At 35.6% G+C, this 17,616-nt stretch overlaps 1 protein-coding gene across 2 annotated transcripts in view; it reads right to left on the bottom strand.

The window, feature by feature from the left end:
- Window positions 1-459: 459 nt before the first annotated feature.
- The window catches only part of LOC126482307 (mortality factor 4-like protein 1), a 132,559-nt gene continuing 115,402 nt past the window's right edge, over window positions 460-17,616 (bottom strand). For both annotated transcript variants that reach the window (XM_050106340.1, XM_050106339.1), the window contains 2 exons: window positions 9,021-9,105; window positions 460-1,219 (listed from right to left, as the gene is read on the bottom strand). In XM_050106340.1, the coding sequence (XP_049962297.1) occupies window positions 1,135-1,219; window positions 9,021-9,105 (170 nt within the window). In that variant the 3' untranslated portion in view covers window positions 460-1,134. The remainder of the gene's footprint in view (window positions 1,220-9,020; window positions 9,106-17,616) is intronic.

The following is a 17,616-nucleotide window of genomic DNA, read 5'->3' as shown; positions in this document are numbered from 1 at the left end:
ACATTCAAGAATAATGGCACTATGGTTTTACTGCACCACCATATGGCTTTCAAAAGCTGGCAAAATCTCAAGTATATACACTGTCTGAAGATTTATGAATTTTACTGATTCTGAGCTAGACATAGTGAACGAGTACATAATTTACAAATGATTCTATCTTGTGTAAGTATCAGAATTTGTAACAGTGGCCTATCATTTTTGACTGAGGCGCAATTCCACTATGAACCACACATTCATAAAAATGTGAATTTCTTCTGTTCAATCAGACTTTGGGATGTATAAAAATTTAATCATTGTTGCTTACAATCCCTGATAAATGTGACTAAAAATCATATCTATCTGAAAACAAGGCAGAATGAAACTGTTTATATTAAAAATTTATATGACAGGAAGAAAGTAAGGTTTTATTTTAACTAGTAACTTACTTTTGGAATAAAACACACAACTTTTTCCACCAGAAAGTCCTTGCTTTCTGTAAGTCCATCTTTTATTGCAAAATAATGAAAGCCAGAAAGAAACAGCAGTCTCAAACCAATTTTAGTGGAAAGTAAGCACAGACAATACATATATATATTTGTAACTTCTAAACAGCAACTGCAAAAGGAGTTACAATTTCTCTGCTGTAACATGTACATTTTGCAAACAGAATACATATACACAATCAAAAGACCAATTGAATATGTTCTCATAAAACATACTCAACAGAAACACAATGAATAAGGAAGCCTCCTCAAATATGCATGTGAGTGTACAATACAACTGCAATCAGATTACTGAAATGGCAAATATATTAATGAGAATTCAGATCACTGTAAATCTCTATTAAACAAATATTGGTATTTTCTTATTCTACTGGATGTTCAGATACATCCTTGTGCAATGTGGTGGTATCAATACAACTGTTTCCACTATTTTAACACATACAAGGTCTCAAACTGTTTTTTGGCAGTCAACTTATTAAACCATGAGAAATACAGACCCCCAAATACAATGTGATTGTTATTTGGATACAGTGTTTACAAAAATTGCCTTAGCAGAATGCACAGTCAGTCTTAAACTCTAAATACTGTGACAAACTACAAGCTAACACTTATAAACACGCAAGATAGAATAAAAAATACTTATGAGAGGCAATCACACAGCTTTTCTGTGATACTCAGGTGCTGCAATGTGGTAATCCTGTACAGCTTGTAGTGATGAGTAATTTTTATGTAAGAATCTGAAACAAGCAAAATCTGGTAACTAATTTTGTTGTCTTTTTTGATATTGTATGTGGTTTACACTACGAATTATTAATCAAAATGTGCAATTCACTGTCCATTCTATATTGATTAACCGAGGTAATTCTGTAAAAAACTGTGACCCAAGTTGCAATAAAGTTGTCATCAGCCTGTTTGAGAAGATCTCATCTAATATTTTTATGACAAAATTCCACACACATATTGCAACAGCCTTCTCATAAGGGAAAAGTAAGGAACAGATTAACATCTGGAAACTACATACAAGTTACATATCCTGCAACTTTACTGACACCACAAAAGTCATTATACCTTGATGAACAAGAGAAATATTTATGGAAGAGGTTTAACATACACCCCCCCCCCCCCCCCCAACATTACTATAATATTTGATACCCGGAATTTGTAGCCGGTTATCAGTACTTTCTGTTACACAAAGAATAAAAATCATGCCACTATGGCATCTTTTCCTGTTATGTAATTGTACTATATAATACTATGAACCATCAACACTTACTCAGAACTATAATAATCAGTATGTAATTCATTTGATTAGAAGTAGTTATAAATGTTAGCATCGTTATTACTTTCGTCAATTAACTGCAATTAGATCTCAAAAGTTCAGTTTGGAAAACGTTATTGTAAATCGATCAAAAAGCAAGAACCAAATTTAAATTCACATAATTTCAAGTGATATGTAATTTCAAACCCAAATTTGTAAACTAGAATTAATACCATTACTAAAATAATTAACTGATCATTGTTAGCACATGTAATTAACTCCATTACTTCTGTTTGGATGCATATTTCAAAGTTATGAGCCATTAAAGAGGTTAAACAAATTGTGTATATATTACGTAAATGTTAGCAATATTTCCCGATCGATAATTGATTTGTATTTATTAAATTAATGAGATGCATTATTATAAAAGAGTCATATTTAATTTTCAATCTTAAATTGTACAATTTCTTACCTAAGCTCATCTGTAATGAACTAATATTTTATGATGTAAGTAATCTGATTGTCAACCTTTTATATATTTGTAACTTTTAATTGTAACTATTAATTTCATGATGGTGTAATAACTGAAGTAATGAACACTCATTGTTTGGAATATATATGAGCAAACGCAGCAATGCAGCGTCAGGGGTTCACTTTGTAGTCAAGTCTTTTCAGTAACTCAGTCTGTCAACTGTTGGATTGTCAAAGAGACTATATGTGAAGTTTGATGTATTCTGCAATGACTTTGGAAAAATATTATCATCAAAAACTAAACCGCCGCAAATTGTATGACCTGGAGTTTTAATTAGAAGGAATCACCAGCTACCCGACTCAGGCATATTACAAGATGTGTACAACAAAAATACTTTGTTACACATTGCCCTTACTTACATCCACTCCAGGTGTAAATATATAAGTAATTATATTAACGCACCGATAAATAAATTATATGCATTCATAAAGTAAGGAAGATGTCATAAGGTTCTCAGAAGTGTTGAAATATTTACAGAAATTCACTGTGTTGCATAAACATCAGCTGCATAATTAAACTTTACCTGTAAATTTTTTTGTGAATACAACTGTCTAGATCACTTAATATACAAGATGTCACTGAATGGTTTCGTCATAGAGTAGGTATGGATGTGCCAAAGATGAATGGCCAACAGCTGTGAAGCATGAAGCCTTCTCAATCAAATGTCACATCTCTGGTGTCTAATGACAAATCAGTGTGGCCATAGTCATCATTTGTGTTAAGAGCTGATGTTTTGTTTTGCCAGAAAAATGATATGTGTAATAATAGAGCAAGAAATTGTTGCGAAGTTTCACATGAAACTTGGAAAAACTGCTACTGAAACCAATCTCTTACTGAAATAAGTGTATGGTGAAGACTTGTTTGTCATGTCCGCAATTTTTTAAATGGTTTGTAAGATGACCCAGAAGACGTTGAAGATGAAACACATCTTGGACACCCTTCAGTATCAAAAATAGATGAAATTATTGAAAAAGTAGGTAATATGATTTGATTTGACTGTTATTGAGTATTCGATTGATTGCTGAGACTGTAGGAATTGAGAAGAACGTGTAAGGCAAATTTTACGTAGTCAATTGAACATGAGAAAAGTGTAAGCACTGAAAGTGATCCTAATTTCTTTGAAAACGTGATTACATGGGATGAATCTTGGTTTTTCACTTATGATCCAGAAACTAAGTGCCAAATCAAGCTTCACCAAGAGTAAAAAGTGTTTGAATCAGCAAATCAAGATTTAAAGTGATGATGATGTAAGCATAATAATGAATTTTGACTAATTAAATAAGAAACTTTTCCGTGGGAACATGTAGTCACTTTCCATCCTAATGACTGTTGTAACCCCTTCAGATGTGTACATTACTGGGACACAAAAGCACTGAGAGGTTGTATTGATTTATTAAAAAAATTAATTCAAAATGACATGGCTTGTAAATCGAGAACATTGTGTTGAAGCGTGTCACTGCGGAAGATTCCAAGGACACATGCTGATCCACAAGCATTGACTAGCTGCACACAACTCAAGGATACTGGGATGAGCATAATGCTAGATACATACATTTCTCAATAGAGTTCCAAATGCTAAAGAAAATGAAGTGACTTAAGGAGAAAAGCAAGGGGTCTTAAAATATAATAAATTAAACAAGATTATATCACCCAAGACTCTCTCCTTAATAGCTGCACGTTCCATCTGAGATTTTCTTTTATTTTGCCACAATAACAATACAAACCTCCAACATCTTTTGTTATTTACACCAATATACCTGACAGCACAAAAAGTGGCAGTGAGAATCAAAGCCAGCGTCGAAGACTGGTGCAAATGAAATGCAAAATGCAACTTTTTTTTCATATATGTGGAAGAGGAATAATTACTTGAAATATTATGAAAAACTGGTCCTGTCTGTGTTATAGACCTTTTCTGTGAAGAGAGAAAAACTTTTCTGAAGGACACAAAAGGTGAGAGTGTGTTATTAGCTATTTGTACACTACCAAGCTCCTTAACAACATTGTTTTTGGTTATCACTGTAACTGAATGGTGAAAATGCAGGCTTTCTTTGTCAAGGAACAGAAGTTTGATTCTATGTTAAATTGCAACAGTTTGTTTCTTTTTCTTCCTTGCATTAAGAGACACAGACCACAAGGAAAGTATCCCTCTATTCTGATGACACGCACTTAATTTTCAACAACAGAAGTGAAAGTTTTTAAGACTGTCAGTCAACGAGCATCACATGTGGTAGCAAATATTACGAAACTGGTGGCAACACTTATTGTTAGCAAGCCCATATGAAATTACTCTGACTTTTGAAATAATAATAATAATAATAATAATAATAATAAAAGATTAACAGGAAAAATTCACAAAATCATATTAAACATTTGGGAAACAGAACAGATCCCTTCTGAATGGAAATGCGCACTCATCCATCCACTCCACAAAAAAGGGGACAAAACTGAACCAAATAATTACAGGGGTATCTCACTCGTACCGCTCACATATAAAATCCTATCAAAAGTTCTCATGAATAGATTAGAAGAACAAGCTGACCCACAAATAGAAGAATACCAGGCCGGTTTTCGCAAGGGACGATCAAGCACAAAGCAGATCTGGCATCTGAAAATGATTCTCCAGATGAGAAACACCCGTAACACAGTGGTTACTTTTGTAGATTTTAAAAAGGCCTACGACTCAATAGACAGAGTACCGCTCTGCAAGACGCTGGAAGAATTCAGCATTGACAGAAAGACAAGAGCAATCATTTGGGAAACATTAACTGACACAGTCTCCAAGGTTAAATTTATGGGGGATATCTCGGAAACATTTGAAATCCAAACTGGAGTGCGACAGGATGACGGACTTTCACCATTACTCTTTAATATCATTTTTGAAAAATTTATAAGGACATGAGAAAAAGAAGTCAAAGGAATCCAAATTGGCATTAGAAAAGATAATAGATTCAATGTGAAGTGTTTAGCTTTTGCGGATGACCTTGCAATCCTCACAAATAATAGAAAAGAAGCCACTAACACCATAGAGAAGTTACACGAAATTGCACCAAGAACTGGCCTGCAAATCTCATATGAGAAAACCCAGTACGTAGAAAGAGTGCCACAAGACAAATTGCCTATTGTGACAACCCATGGGAAAATCGTACAAGTACCACATTTTAAGTACCTGGGAGAAATCATCCAACCATCAGGGATCAACCTAAAGGCCAATGAGGAAAGAATAAAAAAACTACAGAAAGCATATAAACTCACGTGGAACTATTATAACAAAAACCCCATATCCATTAACGCAAAATTGAGGCACTACAACACTGTCGTACTTCCGGAGGCACTGTATGCATCTGAAACAATACAAATAGGTGGGCAAACTAAAATCAAAGAAATTGAGAAACAAGAAAGGAAAATTCTCAGGAAAATTTTTGGCCCGATACAAGAGCAAGGAATCTGGAAGAAGAGACCAACATCAGAATTATATAAATACACAGACAAGATTACGGATACAATAAGGAAAAGAAGAATGCAGTTCTACGGACATATCCACAGGATGAATGAAAACAGAATTTCAAAGCGAATTCTTAAAGTCATCAACTCAGGCAGGGGAAAAACAAAATGGATAAAAGAAGTTGAAGAGGACCTCAGACAAGCACACATAACAGTAAATGATGCAGAAAATGTTCCTGAATTCAGTTCTATCATAAAAAACATAAATTTGACACCACAACACAGAAGAGACCAGGATGCAAATGGACAGCAGAGCGAAAGAAACAACACAGTGAACACATGAAGAAAATTTGGGCTCAGAAAAAACATAAACAATCATCATAAAGGAATTCAAGTTCAAACACTCTCTTAAATGGGAATAATCGAAAATATTAATAATAATAATAATAATAATAATAATAATAATAATAATTTTCCATTTTTAACCAGACATAACGTCTGAGAAAGGAAGGAAATAATAATAATAATATAGTAATAATAAATTAACTCCATTGCAATCTAGCAGGATGGCAAAATTGTCAAAAGCTGATTACTCAGTCTGTGGTTTCCTTATGTTTGTGAACATTTTTGTTTAGACTTTACCATGACTGTTACTAATATCGAATGAAACAACAAGTTTACTGTTACCAGTTAGTGTTAGTTTATTGTCACAAGACATTTTGAAGGGTTAAACCTCTATCATCAGGTGGAATTATACGCATGGCACATGTTTTGTACTATGACTTTGGAACAACCTGTGGCGTCGTATCTACGGTAGTCAAGGGCTCCTTTTCTTGTCATGATACATCACATCACATACACCATCACTGACAAAGTGCAGTGTTATATGTGATGCATCATTGTCAAGGAAAGATTCCTGTGCCAACTGGAGACAGTGCCACAGGTTATTCCAAGCTCATTACACAATGCATACATGCCATTTTAATCCACATAGTTACAACCTGATGATGGATAGTTAAACCTTCAAAATTTCTTGTGGTAATAAACAGTGACTGATAACAATGAAATTGTTGAGTCATTCGGTTTCCTTATGTTGCAGAGTTCATAATCCTAACACATTCAGTTCATATTATTGTTCAGATGGTTTCTTTCTGAACTTGGTTCTGACTTTCATTGGAAATAAATGCCATAAAATATCTAAACACTACACAATGTCTACTAAATAAAAACACTATGACACATGGGATTTTTTTCTGCCTTACATTCACTGAAAAAGAAACTTGGACTGTATTCATGAAGTTGTGTATGTGCATAATTATTTAAGGTAATCAACTGCCTGAAAGGTGAAAGTAATGACATGCATTACAGTTAACCAGTAATTATTGCACAAAACAAAGTTCATCTTCAGTTTTATTAAATACTTTTAATTATCTACATGAAATATAAAAAAAAAGTACGAGCAAGGATTAGAGTCCACATTGTCCAGGTTGGTTAGCATAGACTCTAACTGTTGCACGAGCTCTCCTATTGAACACAGTAAAGTACTCAAAATCTGATGACTGTTGATCTCAATTTTTTCGAAAACAAAGGCCTAGTGACCTAAACCATGAATGGACACATAAGACAGACTAAACTGCTTAACTCCCTCTAGGATACCTTCTCATGTGAAGGAAAATGTTTCTCCTGAGTAATTTATCATCTTAGATGTTACTCCTGTATGTCATGGCAGTATTCTACCGCACTGACTGACAGCCGAACATGACAAATTATGTTTCTCTACACACCATTTATTCTACAATAGTCAATGACGGTACACAATTCAAGGCTGGATACCCAAACCACCACACTTTGGGTATTTATACACAGAGACATGCTGAAATAATATAGACTTGGCTATCAAGAGGATTACATGAAGCCTTCAACGACTACAACAACAGATTATTATAAAAAGATCTCTGGAAAAATTCTGTAGTGGCTCATGTTTCCATTCTCAGACAAGACAGTGACTGTAACTGAAGGCAGCAAACAATAGTCAGAAATGCTTAACTCTGTTTTCCAAAGTTCTGGTACAATAATTCTAGCTTGAAAAATTATAGATGCTGATTAATTAATGATTATGATCACAGTTTATATTGTGTGTAGAGGTCTCAGTAGAAACCAACAAAAGCACATCCAACATATAACATTTAAAGAAATGAAACTTCATTATTTGTTTCCTTTGTAACAATATCACTCAGTCACCTGCAAGCAGGTGAAGATCACAATGTCCCACATGGCAATCTGATATTTTAACTGAGATTGATATTCTGTTTTCATGAAGACATTACACGTACAATCCAATTACTGGTTACAACTGTTTCTGTTCCTGCTAAAAAGGTCAAGCTGTGATAGCTGATTTAAACAATGCAGCATTTTTCTAGGTATGAACCTCTGTCCAGATCTTTGAAACAGACTTCACCATTCGGTAATTTGGGGGGGGGGGGGGGGGGGGGCTCAGTTTAACACATACTACAAATCAAAGTGTAACTGAGCATTTCTGATACACAAATCATCACCAGAGATGAAAGAAGTGATAAGAAACAGAAAAAAATCTGAGGACTGACTGAGAATTGCATTTTAAACCTTCACATTTATTGCCTGACAGCAACATATTCACCAACTATATTGTTTGTCAGTGAGACTAAGATGGGATTAACTATTCCACATCAACCCGACAACTACTACAACGGACAACGAGAATACAGCAAAAATCTTACAGGCTTCCCAGTGTTGACAACAGCTGAAACTATTATTTGCCAATATTGCCACCACAGTTGTGTGTCCATATTCAACATTACTATGTTTTACAGAACATCAATAATTTTTAATTTTCAGTTATCAGTCTATGATCATCTTCCTGACCTTTTTTGTTATTCATACTACATAACAACGAACTTCTTTCAACTATAACTATTCACATTTATGATGGTGTCACTATAGTGTGCCTTTTGCTTATATTTTATATATACGTACAGTTCTTTAACTACTGACACAATCTTTAGTAAATGTCTCTAATATGACATATGCCATCGGCAAATGCTGATTGTGACAAGAAAGCATTACTGAAAACAAAGAAACTAAACAACAGTGACTCACTGTCATTTGTAAAACCACATGCATTATATTTTTCCAAAATGATTTACTAGGAATCACAGTTATTCATTAATATTTTTGCTAACTGTAATTTCTTCGGTAACACCACACAGACCACCTGAAAAATATGATACTACAATACTTCAATTAATAAGCTTATTAAAATCTGTTTTACCTGAGAAAATCATTGATGTACGCTGTTAACAGTGCAATACTCTTGTCGTCTAGTGGTGTGTATGCCAGCACACTTCCAAGGCGAACTAAAAAATAAAAATTTATAATTTTTCAAAAGTAACAACAATTACAACAATGGGATATTCAAGAAAAAGTGTCATTAATTATTTGGATGACAGATTGCCACTCATGTTACAGAGGAGAGCAAACTTAGGAGAACATCTTTTCTATTATAAAGAAGAATTACTTCATATTTAAAGAGACACACAAAACATTCCTCTTTTAAATTGAAAATCTCGAAACAGGGATGAACTTGGGGGAAAAAATTTCTACAACATTCTGTTCATGTTAGAAGTTGATACAAAATTTAAATGAACAGTTTCTTTCTGTCATTGGCAACAAAGTTCACAATTTCAGTTTCCAGCAATACCACAACTTGCAATGTACTTCTGTTCTGTATGATATGTATGTGGAGAACACTAGGAAAAATGGACTACACGGACTACCTTTTCATGCTTAGTGATAATTGCAATGAAAGCGATGTTTTTCCCATGACTTTAGAATCATATTTTCAGCAGTATCAATTTATGATGGTTCAATAACAAGTTATCTGTTATCTTATGGACTTATTTTTACTACTGGTGACTGGAGGGAGGTGCAGCATTCAACTGCATCATTTTAGATTACAGAAACCTTTGTAACATAATTATATTTCATTGAGATCAAAACACAATAACTGTTTCACAGAAATTATGTGTATCCACACATGACAAATGTCTTTGATGATAGTTGGAAGAACTGGAGAACAAATCATAAAATGCAATGAAATCATGGCTCTGAACAATGGCTGTGCACCATGGAGGGGGAAAACAATCGAAAGGAAATAATAAAAAGCAAGAGATTAAAAATGCAAATACAACATTTTATAAGGAAGGGTTGAAAAGTAGCACATAATAAATTTTTGTTGTTGTATTTGTGTGGTTAAAATAGCAGCAGTAGAACGAAAACTCCCCATTTTACGTTTAGATGATGTGAGGTGGCAGACCTCTCACAGCAGCAGCATAAAATAATGCTTAAAGACACCATGTGCAATACATGTAATATAATGACAAACTGTACCTGACACTGCAATCTTATATCCGAGCACTAACAGGGAAGACAATTCATCATATAACAATTGTAATTAATACACTGTTGTCAATCCTATCGACTCAATAAGGATGAAGCTGATGTAATGAATTAAAATTTGTGCCAAGGCCGGGACTTGAACCCGAGTCTCCTGCTTACTAGACAGATACACTATGTGATCAGAAGTATCCGGACACCTGGCTGAAAATAGCTTACAAGTTCGTGGCACCCTCTGTCGGTAATGCTGGAATTCAATATGGTGTTGGCCCACCCTTAGCCTCGATTATAGCTTCCACTCTTACAGGCATATGTTCAATAAGGTGCTGGAAGCTTTCTTGGGGAATGGCAGCCCATTCTTCACAGAGTGCTGCACTGAAGAGAGGTATCAATGTCAGTCAGTGAGATCTGGCGTAAAGTCGGCATTCCAAAACATCCCAAATGTGTTCTATAGGATTCAGGTCGGGATTCCGTGCAGGCCAGTCCATTACAGGGATGTTATTGTTGTCTACTCACTCCGCCACAGGCCGTGCATTATGAACAGGTGCTCGATCGTGTTGAAAGAGCAGTCGCCATCTCCAAATTGCTCTTCAACTGTGGGAAGCAAAAAGGCACTTAAAACATCAATGTAGGCCTGTGCTGTGATAGTGCCATGCAAAACAACAATGGATGCAAGACCTCTCCATGAAAAACATGACCACACCATAACACCACCACCTCCGAATCTTACTGTTGGCACTGCACACATTGGCAGATGATGTTCACCATCCATTCGCCATATCCACACGCTGCCATCGGATCGCCACACTGTGTACCATGATTCGTCACTCCACATAACGTTTTTCCAGTGTCCAATCATCCAATGTTTATGCTCCTCACACCAAGTGCGACGTCGTTTGGTATTTACCGGCGTGATGTGTGGCTTATGAGCAACTGCTCGACCACGAAATCCAAGTTTACTCACCTCCCGCCTGACTGTCATAGTACTTGCACTGGATCCTGTTGCAGTTTGGAATTCCTGAATGATGGTCTGGATAGATGTCTGCCTATTACACATTACAATCCTCTTCAACTGTCGGTGGTCTGTCAGTTAACAGACGAGGTCACCTGTACGCTTTTGTGCTGTACATGCCCCTTCATGTTTCCATTTCACTATCACATTGGGAAACAGTGGACCTAGGGAGGTTTAGGAATGAGGAAATCTTATGTACAGCTGTGTATGACTAGTGACACGCAATCACCTGACCAAGTTCAAAGTCTGTGAGTTCCGCAGAGCGCCCCATTCTGCTCTCTCACAATGTCTAGTGACTACTGAGGTCACTGATATTGAGTACCTGGCAGTAGGTGGCAGCACAATGCATCTAATATGAAAAACGTACGTTTTTGGGGGTGTCAGGAAACATTTGATCACATAGTATATGTTATCCACTACACCTCAGTTGGCATTGTGGCCAACACAGCTCCACCACCAACTATCCTAATCCAATACCCTCCCTAACACAAACTCTAATTCACACCTCAGCCCATCTTGATTTTCTCCTCCTTAAATAATCAGTACTGCCAAGGCTCTCCAACACTGGAACAGCACCCCAGGAGGAAATCTTACCTGTACCTCAGATATAGGTGATCTATCATTTTGATGAAATTACACTTTCCTGGAGACACAGTATGTTTATTATTTATATTTGTTAGTGTTATAAGGTAATTCATGTCACCACTGATGCTAGAGCTGTTTCACGTGAAATGCGAGGGCAATGAGACAGGGTTGGATCTTCGCACGTGCGGCAACTTCAGCTAGGTTGGAAATCACTAATATTTATATGATAACCATCATCTGTGAGAGGATGGAAACCCATTTGTCATAATAATGTGTAGATTATTATTATTATTATTATTATTATTATTATTACTATTATTATTATTATTAACTGAATTACTACCCTGTAACTACCCTGTAAAAAAGCTAATATATGTAAAGTTGATTATGTACAAACTGATTATAACCAAAGTCTCAATTTCAAAATGCTGTAAAAAAATAACTACAGCTCAGAATACCATCAAACTTGAACGGAATATTATCAAAGATGGGGGACATGTTACAGAAGCAAAAAAAAAAAAAATAAAATTTACTGGCAGATGGAACTATATTGGCAGAATACGCAAAATAAATGACATGGGGTACACAGCTGTTCCTCAGTTTGCATTTGAGATGCTTGTCATGACTGTAATGCAGGATCGTGCACTGCTGATAATTCTCTTTTATGAGAACAGTGACTGTGCACTGTTAGCTCTCCAGACGTTCTGGATGCTCAAGGGTATGAAAAAAGGGGTTGCTCTGATGTCTGCCATTGGCCTGGAGAAAATGATTATGTAATTTGAAAAGACAGGTTCTTTTGAAGTGCAATGTGGCAGAGGGAAGAAAACAACAGATCCAACATCAGTAAAAGATGTGTCCACAGCACTGCTCGAGGAATCGAGCAGTGGTATGCAAATATGCAGTGCAAGGAAAATTGCCCCAACTCTGGACATGTCTGTGACCTGACAACATTGTTCATTGTAGCCCCCCCCCCCCTCCCCCGCCACCACCACCTCTAAAGAGACAGGTCCTATGGGTGCTGTTATCTCTACCATCACTGGTAGATACTATTAAGAGTGTTTTCCACACCAACACCATTCCAATCTTCCAACAATGTGGATATGTAGGTAGGATTATTTTTATGCAAGATGGCACTCTTCTGCACAATGAACAGCTTGTAAAGTAGCACCTGCTGCAGAGGCATTTTGGTAATGCTGGAATTCTCAGCCGTAATTTCCTTACAGCCTGGCTTCAATATCATCTTATCTTAATCTGTGTGACTTCTGGCTGTGGGTGTTATCTGAAAAATGTCACGTTCAGTGCTCTGATTACTAACATACTTGTACTGAAAGCACACATTGCGTAACACATTCTGGACATGACCTCTGAGAAATTCTGATCATTGTGGAACATGCTGTTTCTCGATTCTAACTTGTGGCAGAAAACAGTGAACAGCATGTTGAACAGTTCTCACACCAGTCTCATGACAACTGTAAACCCATTGTTACTTTTTACACAGTCTTCTGGTCTCAGGACAATTAAAAACCTATTTTTTCACATCCAATGTGATACAATCTTGCTGTGGTGGATGGGTTTACGTAACTAATAGGGCCACAGCTGTTGTATGCCAAACTTGTGTGGTCATGCATATTGCACAGTATGATTGGTTTACTGTGCAACTCACGCTATAGCCATTGTATTGCGTTTCATCTGTCCTCTGCAACTGAACTCATTAACATTGTGATGTTTACAGCGCTGTTCAGTGGAAAATTTTTCGTTGAATTTTTTTGTTTCCTTAATGTTTCCCCCTTCTTCAATAATATTCCATTCAAATTTTGCATAATTCTGAGCAATGCTTCATTTATTTACAGCTTTCATTCTGAACAATGGATCGTTTTTTTGGACCTTGAACTTTACTTACAATCACTCTGTATTTAGTCAATCAGTAGGCACCAACAGTGGTATCATGTTGATAAAGTGATATTGTAAATAATTTGTGCAATCACGTGAGTGCTGAACTCTTTCAACAATATGCCAGAATTTAAAATGAGATGAGAATTTAAATTCTTTGAAAAAGAAGAAATGAATTTGACTGCTTGTTGAAAATAATTTACTAAAGGAAAGTCACACACAAATGTGAATTTGTTTTCTGGTATAATTACATACTGAAGGGAACCCCCTTGTATCCAATTAAGTTTGCTCAGAGTACAAGAGCAACACCCCTCAAAAATAATATAAACAAATACAAACTTGTTGATAATATCCAATATCAATAAGCACAATCAGTTTCACCTGAATGTGGATCAGTGTAACAGGCACACCATATTTTTGCAAAGCTGAGGGAAAATTCATGTAAAAAGCAATCAGGAAAAAAAATATTACATGAAACAATTCATGTTTACTAAATTAAACATAAGCAACTGCACTTTGTGAAAGACCAACTGATGGCTGCCAAACAACATGTCAGATAACCACAAGCAGCCAACCGAGGCTTTCAGAAAGAGAGAATATCTAGTTATAAACACCGGGTACGCCATTAAATGAATGTATTTTTGCAGGCCACTATGGTCTGGAAGCATTTCTCTTCTCCACTGCCAAAGAAATTTTAAGTGACAGTGATAATAATAATAATCATGACTATATCCTGAGGCACACATGGTATATGGTTAATGGTGTACCATGTAAGTAGTACAATCAGCAACATTTAGACACATGGACACACTCCTGCCAATCTGCATGATGCTCTTTGTGACAAGTATCCAAACAAGGAAGCTACAAGCGCCTCATTGTTCCATAACAAAGCATGGCCTCATGTTGTGGCTACCATTTGGATCACGTAATGAGGCTAGAGGGTGTCCAGCACCATTCATGCATTTATTACCTAATTCTATCACATTAGCATTTTTTGACCCATATTTGCATTATATATATTTTCTCTCTTCGTATCAGACTTCCTGTTAGGTTTCGAGACTTCAATGTGTAACACAAATTTTAGCGTTTTCAATGAATTATCAATATGAAACTGGATCTAGCATTTGTTTTGGTATACACCAGCCTCTGACCCAGTAAATGCAGTTTACATATCCAATCTTCCACATTCATTCGGGAAGCACAGATGGCTTTCCTGTAGGGTTTTTGTATGTGCAATTTTCTGTCTCTCAGATTTCTTTACTGATATAACAACTGACACTGTGAAACAAATTAGTCTATCTTCCTTGAGCTTTTTCCTCTTTACACGGGCTCTCTACATAATGAATAAATGGAAGAAAAAACAATTTCAGTATATGTTCTGTCAAGTTTAGAATCACCAAGCCCACTGTAGAAAGCCTCGTACAAGTAATACTTTCAGCTCAGTGCCAACACAGTGCACAGACATCAGCATATATAGGTAAAATTGTTTTATGTACTGGATGTTCTGAAACTCAAGTCCAACCAGAAGAAATTTGGAGGCAGAATTTGTGCACATTTTAAAAAGAAGCTAAGGAGATTGAGTATTAATGAACTTTGCTTCAATGAATGCGTAAGATTCCTTAGGCAACAATTTGAGTGGAATATGTTTTACTCAATCCTCACATTACCAAAAGAGAAATGTAATTAACACACTCAATTTGTCTCAAGACTGCTCAACAGATAAATTTGTGAATCAATATTTGACAATCAGGTACATACACAAAACACCGCAGGAAAATAATTAGTTGGATAAGAGAAAGAGGAAAGTTATGACAATCTTGCTTGTAATGGTGTCAGTGGGAAACTGTTACTTTTAATAGAATCTTACTTTAAAGATAGACAACAATACACAGAAGTTGTGTATGATAATGGAGAGATAATCGAAAAAAGAAGATCAAAGATAAGAAATATAAATTTTGGTGTGCCACAGGGCTCTATCTTGGGCCCCTTCTTATTTATTTGCTACGTGAATGATTTCCCAAAAGTATTAGACACCAGTCGTCATTACTATGTATGCTGATGACACCTCTGGGGTTTGCTGGGCACGTAGTAATGATGCCCTAAATTCAGTGGTACAGAATTTTCTTGAAAAAGCCCAAACACATTTTGAAAAAGAAAACCTGAGCGTCAATATTAACAAAACTAATTTAATTTATTTTAATACAAGTGGCTCAAATACAAATACTGTCGTAAATGAGGACATTCAGGAAATTACCTGTTCAGAATGTAAATTTCTGGGGATATATGTACAGATGACAGACTTTCGTGGAATCAGCAAATAGATCATGTCTGTGGTAAAATAACATCTAGTCTGTATTTACTAAGGAGATTAGTTCAATATCTAGATATTGAAGCAATAAAAATAGCATATTTTGGGTTGGTGTATCCCCATCTATCTTATGGAATTGTATTGTGGGGTGGGTGTAGCCAATACAATATAAGAAGGGTATTTGCATTGCAGAAAAGAGTAATAAGAACTATGGCAAAAGTAAGACCCAGAACTTCATGCAAAAACCTGTTTATTAATTTTAATATTATGACTACCTATGCAGTATATATGTTTCAATCAATATTATTAGTGAAAAAAGACAAAAAAAGTGACAAACGGGAATACGGAAATCCATGATTACGATACAAGACACAAATCAGACTTACATATGGTAAGCAGAAGATTGAATCTAACAATGAATACCCCATTCATTAAGGGAGTAATATTGTATAATTCTCTGCCAAACAACCTGAAACAGCTTTCTGGTGGAATTTTTAAAAATGAGTTAAAAAAATGGCTTATATTGAAGTGCCCATACAGTATGGTGCTGACATGATTTGACCTCAGGAATGCTACGTTAAATATACTTAAATGATCTTTTACTTAATAGCATGGAATCTATATATTTTGTGTATATAATCTAAATGTAATTACTGTAACATTGCCCATGCATGTTAAATACATGTTTTGAGCTGTAAGATTTTAAAAAAATCCTCCACATAATTATCTAATTTTCTGTTAATGAGTCCTGGCAACAGCTTTGTGTGCATACCATTTTGGTTATGAGAGAAGCAAAGGTTGCAGTTTCTGCTGGAAATGAGCACAGTTTTTGTTAGTCATGAGCCAAGTAACAAAGGTAATAAGTCGATTCACATACTGATTCTTTTCCTATGGGTATAAGAAACTTGACATGGTTAAGGATTGCATATCACATCTGTCAGGTTTAAAAGAAGGAGTCTGTGATTTAATCAATGGTTCATATATTCCTGTAACTATTTGTTTAGTTGTTGTTGACCATGCTCATTAGGTTGGAGTACATTATAACAGGGTTTAACACCATAGTAAGTGAAACTGTTTTCAACCTACAGCTACTTTACTACACATGGTCCTATTTGAGATGCTATGTCCTTGACTTGCTCCAACTTAGGACTCACCAAGCCAATTACAGGGGGACATAGCATTTGCCAAGGATTCTGAATCGCAGTGTGACTAGGCACCTATGTCATATGCAAGTCCTCACCAGAAAAGAAAAAAAGAAAAATAATACTTGTTTCCTTGGATCTTTGAATTTGTAGTCTGTCCCATATTCTCTGAAGCACGTATAAATGAAATGGAGAGAAAACATATTGTACCAGCATTCCAGTAAAACAGAAGAACATTGATAATTAGACTCCAAAAATAACAAAGTATTCTGCTTAAAATTATCAACATGAAAAATAAATCTTTAGAATTGAATTTAGAATCTCTTTCTGAATAGCAGGCCTGGAGGAACCTCATTTTCGAGATGGGGTCGAGGCACTCGAACATTGTTGGACAGAGTGCATCAATCTGCAAGGAGACTAAATTGAAAAATTAAAAAAAAAGTTTTAATGATGTAAGTACTTTTTTTTTTCATTCTGTTCCGAGAACTTTTCAAACCATCTTCGTATTCAGTGCTAAATGATCTGAGTAGGTAAA

This window comes from Schistocerca serialis, chromosome 5 (genome assembly GCF_023864345.2).
Source record: "Schistocerca serialis cubense isolate TAMUIC-IGC-003099 chromosome 5, iqSchSeri2.2, whole genome shotgun sequence".
NCBI classification, from domain to species: domain Eukaryota; kingdom Metazoa; phylum Arthropoda; class Insecta; order Orthoptera; family Acrididae; genus Schistocerca; species Schistocerca serialis.
The sequence above is the reverse complement of the archived record's forward strand: the minus strand, read 5'-3'. Positions and strand labels throughout refer to the sequence as shown.